At 35.8% G+C, this 8,278-nt stretch overlaps 1 protein-coding gene across 2 annotated transcripts; it reads left to right on the top strand.

Moving 5' to 3' along the window:
- Nucleotides 1-3,821: 3,821 nt before the first annotated feature.
- Nucleotides 3,822-5,811, top strand: LOC143633687 (auxin-responsive protein IAA9-like). 2 transcript variants are annotated; one of them, XM_077101941.1, is made up of 5 exons: nucleotides 3,822-4,335; nucleotides 4,986-5,212; nucleotides 5,278-5,401; nucleotides 5,482-5,543; nucleotides 5,623-5,811. In XM_077101941.1, exons 1-5 carry the CDS (start codon nucleotides 3,851-3,853, stop codon nucleotides 5,658-5,660), a joined length of 936 nt encoding a protein of 311 aa, XP_076958056.1. In that variant the 5' UTR covers nucleotides 3,822-3,850; the 3' UTR covers nucleotides 5,661-5,811. The 2 variants fall into 2 exon arrangements, with proteins under 2 accessions (XP_076958056.1, XP_076958055.1); XM_077101940.1 differs by lacking the exon at nucleotides 5,623-5,811 and having other exon boundaries at nucleotides 5,482-5,604.
- Nucleotides 5,812-8,278: the final 2,467 nt, after the last annotated feature.

Here is an 8,278-nt window from a genome sequence, read left to right as displayed (position 1 = left end):
AGATCTAACATTAAACATGTTTAAACAAGTATTTAACAAAAACTAGTAAGCAAAGTTCGGTTTACGGTCTAGAGCTATTTACGGTTAAACCGAAGCATAGACTCTTAGAACCCATAACCATGGAACTTGTAAATAAACTAAAATGAGTAGAAGTTAAGCATGGTTAGTATGTATGAACAAGTTATATAAGTATATATATATATCAAGGACACGAAGTCCTCCATGAAGCCTTGCCTTACAAGGTCCGAAACCTCAGCGACCGGAATCGGAGAAGCAACTACCAAAGGTAGCAAGGGGTGTATATTATATATATGTTGTACCACCATATTCAAGTATTATTAAGACTATAAGTTAATTAGAATGAAAGATTAAACTCAGTTTGACTTTTGGAAGTAAAACCTTCAAACACATAAATAAACAACCTTGAATCTATGAAGTTTGAGAGAGAATTTGGAGTTGTAGCAGGGGAAAATGAAGGGAAATGATGGTGTATATATAGGGTAATGTTGGTGGTCAAATATGGGTGTGAGATACAAGAGTTTTCATGCAAATGGATCAAAACAAGACACAAACAAACAAATTAACGGGTCTGCAGCTGCACCAGGTCGCGCCACGCGACGCCCTGTGGTGTCTCCCATCGCGTAGCACGATGGGGGTAGTGGCTGGTGATTTTCCAAGTTTCAAAAATGGCAGATTTGGCCCCTGTAGTTCGTTTTAAGTGATTTTTACGCGGTTTAAGGACCGAAAAGGATGTTTTCAAGACCCAACAAGTGTAAAACAATATTGTAATAAAAAATTCATCATTTTGATTATATCCAAGGTTTCGGCTTACAAAACGGGTCGGTTTACATGATAAAACGAATACAAACGAATACAAATCGAGAACCGAAATTGACGAATGTCACAACTAGCCACCACCACCCGCCTTTACTACTGAACCACCTGTCGAGTTCCACCACCACTATCGGCCACCGGTAACAAACCCTAACAATCGTTGTGATTGGTTTGTTAACTCATCGGCGGGACAACCTAACACATCACCCGCGATGTGATAGATAGGGGCAAAGCTGGAATTTTTGAATTTCAGGTGATAAGCTTGGAATCTCTCTATATTAAGAGGCTATTTTGAAAATTTTCCCCATGCAGAAAGTCATGTTTTTGTTGTTCTTGTGGAAAAACAAAGCACCCTATAAAAATCTCTTATTGTGAATGGTCTTATATAATAAGGCTTGATTTGCGCTCAAGAAGATTGTACTTTAGTCCGTCCTTGTTCACCATAACATTTTCCTAATGACATTAACTAATAGGGGTGAGTACAAATAAGAATTAAGCGAACCGAATCGAATTAATTGAAAAAACCGAACCGAAGCATTAACCGACAGTTATTTTTTTGTTTCTTTGAAAAACTGAATTTTCGGTTTCGATTCGGTTTCTATTTTTAAAAAAACCGAATCGATTGATCGTGAAGAAGATTATGAATATGATAATACCGAGACTAAACTTTGAGGATGAACAAGATAATAAATGAAGATTGAGTCTAAACTTTTAGTTTGTTTAATAAACAACTTTGTTGAATTTTAAACTCTATTACTCTAAAAACTTTGTATTCATATGGTTCTATGTAACACACGTCTATTTTTGTTTTTTGAATTCAATATGTATATGATACTCTAATACGCTCATATAAGCTTAAAATAATCATTTGCACTAAATTATTTATTTGCAATGTCTACACGTAATTGGAAAAAACCGAAAATAATCGAAAAACCGAAATCTGAAAAACCGAAAACCGAATGGTCTGTATATTCAAAAAACCGATGACATTAGTTTCGGTTTTGCCTAATAACCGAAGCAAACCATACTCAGCCCTACAAACTTTTGTATGTGTATTATATTCTTTTTTTTACGTGTAGATTTTTTGTTAATACAATATTAATATTCTACGTTATATATGGTTTAATATAGTTCAACAAACCTAAAAAGGTATATACAATAAAACTTAGAGGCCGGGTTGTCTTTTAACAACCCATTTAATTTTGGGGCAAGTGACGAGTAAAAATCTGGCTTTTAAAATCACGTTTTCAATTATGAAATATATAATCTGCTAATTTTACTAATAAAGTTGCCTTTTAAAAGCTTAAAATAAATAAATAATAATAAATATGCTACTAAAATGACTCATATAAAATAAAGGAAAGTATTTTTTTTCCTATAAAAAAACACTAACTGTTGGAATTGAACCCATGATCTTTGTTTCCATGGCCTAGAAAATTTTTAATTCAACCAAAAAGTCAGTCATTTTATAGGTTTTTTTTGCTAAAACAAAGTTATATAAAAAATATATAATTTTTTTTAACAATTATGCGCCTCTCGTGAGAGCTAGCCAGGTTCGTCAACCTCCCCTTGGGTCGGGTCTGCTTAGAGGCTATTTGAAAAATGCTGAGCCAGTAAGTGTTAAATCAGTAAGTGTTGTTTGGTTAGACATTTGAATGACTTTGCATAATGACTATTTTACCTCTCTGAACTATTTTAACCATCTATAAACTATTTCGTTATGAATGAAATATCTCGTTCACAACCTAGCTGTTCGAACCATAAGATTAGAAATCGAACCATAGGGTATGGAAAGCGATGAGAAGAGTAGAGTAGGAAACAAAAATCAAATCAAGCAACAATGTTTTTTTAACTGAATTGGTAAGAGTCTCATTCATCCATTAAGGCTTAATATTTTAATGAAACAAACAGTATTATATAATCAAATATTCATATTAATAAAAGATAACTTAGAGAAAAAGCCTAACATATATTTAATAACGATAACTACAATAATATATATTTATAGCAGAATATTCATATTAATAAAAGTTAAATATTTTTGTTCATAATTTATAAATTGCCCCCGTAGAAAACACACAAGTTTCCAAAATTTACATAAAATCCTTGTTTCACGGCCCACACACCTTTTCTTTTATTTAATGGAGGGGCCTTAATACCCTCAATTCTCTTATTCTTACTCTCTCTCTCGCTCTCTAAACCTAAAACATAAACATACATACTTCCTCTCTCCTCATCTTTCAAGCTTCTTCTTGTCAATTGCAATCAACTTCATCAGTTTCAGGTAAATGCCTCTAATTTCTGATAATTAGGTTTACAAATCGGAGTTTAATTAGTGCTGAGATCTGGATTTGTGTTGTTAGCTATACATGAGGTAGAACCTTTGGATATTTGATTATACTGAGCATTATGTTGTTGAAATCCTTTTGTTTTCAGTCAATTATGAGCATAATTTTAGGAATTAGGGTTTTAACAGTGTTTTTTAGTCTTTTCCTATTGATTTTTGTTAACTGTTTTGAATATTCTGGTACTGAGGAACTTTTTAGGGTTTAATTTAATTTAGACCTGTCTATGATCTCTTGTTTTTGAAATTAAATGTTACTTGCAAGATGTATGGAGGTTCGAGCTCACCTCATTTAAGTTTTAACTTACACAGAGCTCAACCTCGGCTCGTTTCAATCTCTGTTTCTAAAGCTCAAGCTCGGCTCATGAGTATTTTTTTTGAAGCTCAAGCTCAGCTCGTTTGTTATTTATTAATTTCTTTTTATATATTTATAATTATTTTTATATATTCCTTTTCAATTATAATTTTATATTATGATAACATATATTATTTAGTTATTTTTTCATCAGCTCGGCTCGTTTGCATCCCTATCTGTGCTTTATCTCTGAAACATTGAATTGATTATGAATAAATGTTATTTTCTTATATCTATAAGTTTTGAAAGTTGATTTCTTACATTAGTGGTTACTGATTCAAGCAGATTAACGAGAACGCCTTGACGTTTAGCGTCTGATGACACCACCACTGTTAGATGTTGAAGGGGATGAACATGGAAGCACATCCCTAATGACTTCTGCTTCCACTATGGAATCGGTTTTTAAAAACTCTGGATTAACAGAAAGAAACTATCTTGGGTTGTCAGATTCTTCATCAGTTGACAGCTCAGCGGTTTCTGGGATATCAGAAATGAAAACAAACAATCTAAACCTTAAAGCTACTGAACTGAGACTCGGTCTTCCAGGGACGCAATCCCCGGGCCGGGACCCGGATGCTGACCTGGAAAGTTCTCCGTGTCTTGATGAGAAACTGTTGTTCCCACTAATTCCGTCTTCAAGTTCTCAGAAGATAGTTGTTTCTGGAAATAAAAGAGGATTTTCTGACACCATTGGTGAAGGAAGTTGGATGTTTGGTTCATCTGCTATTGATTCTGATGCTTCAAAATCATTGGCTAATGGTAGCGTTAACAAAGTCAGCGATTCTAATCCTCCTGCTGCTAAGTAAGTGTAATAGTAAAACTTGTTTTTCTTGAATGAAATGAGTGATATAAGATGCCTGTAGCAAACCGAACGTTTAGTGAACCTTTAGGTGGGAAGTTCGTTTAATTAATAAACCATCGGACATGAACGTTTTTGTTCATTTAGTTAAACGAAAATGAACACGTGTCTTATTTGTTCATTTATGTATGCTCATTTACCTTTTTTCCATTTATGTTCGTTTGTTTATGTTCATAAACGTTTTTTTATTTAAGTTCGATTATGTTGGTGCATTACGTTTGTTTTCTATGTTCATTAGTTTACGATTATTTAAGTTCATTTATGTTCGTTAGTTTACAATATTTAAGTTCGTTCGCTTATATACTCATTAAAATTTTTGGGTCCATTATAGTTTGTTCGTTTTCGTTCTCGTTCATGAACCGTTTATTATCTATATATACTAAAGATGAATGTTGGTGCAACAAAGCCCTGATTGGGCCACACCACATTCGTCCAACCATTTATACTATTAACAACTTAACACAAACAAGAACAACAAAATTCCGTTTGTCTAATTTTTCGTGTCCAAGCGTTTGCTCGGTAAAGTTATACAAACGAACATGAGCATACCTCGTTCATGTTCGTTTACATGGTTAATATGATCTTGTCTGCAGGGCGCAAGTAGTCGGTTGGCCTCCAGTGAGATCGTTTCGCAAGAACATGTTGGCTACAAATGCAAAAAACAGTGATGAGGTGGATGGAAAACCCGGCCCCTCCGCTCTGTTTGTGAAAGTTTGCATGGATGGTGCTCCTTATCTGAGAAAAGTTGATCTAAGAAGTTACACTACTTATCAACAACTTTCATCAGCCTTAGAGAAGATGTTTAGCTGTTTCACTATTGGTCTGTAATTTCTTTAATCCAATATTATATTTCTTTTATAAATCAATGTTATTTTCATAATTCAGGTCAATGTGGATCACAAAGTTTGAGTGATAGTAAGTTGAGGGATTTGTTGCATGGTTCCAAATATGTGCTCTCATACGAGGATAAAGATGGTGACTGGATGCTTGTTGGAGATGTTCCATGGGAGTAAGTATTTATCGTTATTATTATCGATAAAAGAATTGTTATATTTCTAATATGTTATTTTCCGCTTTACGTGATACCAGTATGTTCATCGGTTCTTGCAAGAGGTTGAAAATCATGAAAGGCTCTGATGCAATTGGCTTAGGTACGCATAGTAATTACAGCTTATTAAAACTTGACTCGTGAAATTACTAAAATACCCGTTATTATTTAATGATGTACAGCGCCAAGGGCAATGGAGAAATCGAAGAACAGAAGTTAAACGGTGGAGTGCGGTTAGGTTTTAATGGAAGTGAAGTGTGTTTCTATAAATAGTAAGAGTAAAATGTTTCTGAAATATTAATATAGGAAACGCTTGGTTTCTGAATGCTGGTCTTTTGATGAATGTGTTTGCGTGGTTTAAGAATTTTCAACACTTTTTGTGTCTGCTGTCCAGTTATGTTATTATTATATGGGTGTTTATCATGGTGGTGTTTTGTAGTTCAGGGACTGAGTATGCAAATAGAGAAAAGGAAAGGATGGGTTTTGAAAATAGTTAAAAGTGGAAGGACTAGTGTTTGTAAAATGGTGAATGATGTTGAAAATTCTTGAAGAAGTTGCAGTGGCAGGTGTAGTGCAGAAGGCCAGCACTGTGCGCAGAATACGGACATAAAATAATACAAATCCATCAAGTCTAGACAGTTTTCATGCTTTTGGCCGGGGGAAACTGTTTTAAATATTGCTTAATGTACAACCTTATGTGCATTGGGTACAAGTCATTGGGGTATGACGTTAGTTTGAATCGTGATTTGTGAGCCATGGTCCACGGATGAAACGTTAGGTTCTTGTTGTTTGGTTTGGTTGAATTGATTTAGAATGGGTTTGTTCAGGTAAAAACATTTTGTAAGTAGGTTTCAGTTGGGATAATTAAACTATACAAAGGGGTTGCTTTTATATAAAAATATTACTTTAAAATGGGTTCAACTGGGTTAGCATCATCCATGTTAATTTTTTGGCTCCATCATGAAACCGTCGTCGGTGGTTGTCGCTATAGATTGGAGAAAAGGTATGGTTGCTATTATTTGACTTGGATGAGTTTGAGTCATGAAAACAACCTCTTGCATATATGCATGATAAGGATACATAAATGAGGTCCAAATTAACCCCACATCCACAGACTTTGCGTATGCGAGAACCAGGTTTGCTCTTTAGGAAGTATTACTGTATTTGATACATGTACTTACCATTGACGATGGTTACTTTTGGTGGAACAATAAAAGGTTCTTTTTTCATTTTTGTTATAATCACGAGCTAGTTGGAGTGGAAAGGGCACTCCAAACTAAAGGTGCACAAAATCGGGTTTTGTTAAAGCTCGGAACCGGTTAGTAACCGGTTTTTTTGTCATCGGGTACAGAATGGAACCGGTTCCGGTCAGGAACCGACCCGACCCGATGGAGAAATATGGGAACCCAGTGGAACCGTGTAGGGTATGAACCGGAACCGGTTTTACGTAATAACCGGGTACACCGGTTTTTTTTTAAATTTAAACATTTTTGACCGTTAGGAACCGGTTCCAACGGCTATATAGTCGTTTTTGACCGTTGTAACCGGTTTTTTAACTACAAAAACCTTACGCACATACTATAAATAGCATGTATTGTGTAGGACTTGTTAAAACACTTTCAAATCTATAAACCACACTTTAAATCACAACTTAGCTTAAACGGTTTAATGGCAAGTAACGACGACGTTGTTATGGTGATCGAAACAACACGATGCCCCGATGTTTGGGTTCATTACGATTTGTGTGTCATGACTGACTCACAAGAGATGGGTCGAACTTTGCCATTCTATCTTGCAAAATCCGGGTCGTAAGAGTGGTTAAACGGCAAACCTCGTAGAATAACGAACTTTGCCATCTATCTTGAACTTGGTTCGTGTTGTAACGGAATAGTGTACCATCTTTACCCAAGTCCACTTGGTCGGCTGCGCGAACGCCTTTTAAGGTCTTGCAAAATGGCTTCTCGATATGCTTTCTCAAAGTCGAGTTTGAATCGTGCTTTAAGAAAGTTCCACAAAGTTTGCATCGAGCCTTTTGATCACCATCGGCAGTGAGAACCAAATCCCAATTCTTCCAAGCTTCTTTTTTGCGGTTATGTTCGATGACCCCAATAACTTGTGGGTCATCAATAGCACGAACCAGGTCAATAAAAACGTTCATGTTAGCCTTGTTGTTATTATTTTTGGAGGGTGCCATAATATTTTTTAGTCGGATGGTCGAGTTTGTAAAACGAGAAGTATTTTAGATTGTTTTTAAGTTTGGTGGTGAAACAAGGGATGAAAAACAATTTATATAAAGGTTTTGGACAAGAAAACCGGTTCCAATGGCTATATTACCGTTGGAACCGGCTCCAACGGCTATATTACTCTAAAAAACCGGTTCCAACGGCTATATTACCGCTATAACCGGTTCCAACGGCTAGTTTTTGACATGCAGCTAAATACCCGGCGGAACTGGTTATTCCGGGTAGGAACTGGAACCGGTTCCAAAATGGAACCAGGTACGAACCGATTGGGGATATAATACGTGGAATCGGGTACGGATTTCGGGTATATAAATACCCAAACCGGGTATTTGGTCCACCGGGTACGAACTGGAACTGGTTCCGGGTCGGGTACACCGGTTCGGGTCCGGAACTGGTTTTTTTGTGCATGTCTACTTCGAACTTTTATCCAAACTACTTTAAACATCAACCCACCATGTAGTGCTACCTCTTATTTACCGAAAGTAACCAAAATGGTTGAAGTGGTGTTCCCCACAACCCAAAGTACCCGAGTGTACTTTCCAGTGCAAAACTAATCAATGTCACCGGGTAAAATTTCATGAACCCAAAACCGATG

Source organism: Bidens hawaiensis, unplaced genomic scaffold, assembly GCF_021521415.1.
Source record: "Bidens hawaiensis isolate Kalapana, Puna unplaced genomic scaffold, B.hawaiensis_p1.1 tig00006845_1, whole genome shotgun sequence".
Classification (NCBI taxonomy): Eukaryota; Viridiplantae; Streptophyta; class Magnoliopsida; order Asterales; family Asteraceae; genus Bidens; species Bidens hawaiensis.
Note: the sequence above shows the minus strand (reverse complement) of the source record. Positions and strands in the feature narration are given on the sequence as shown.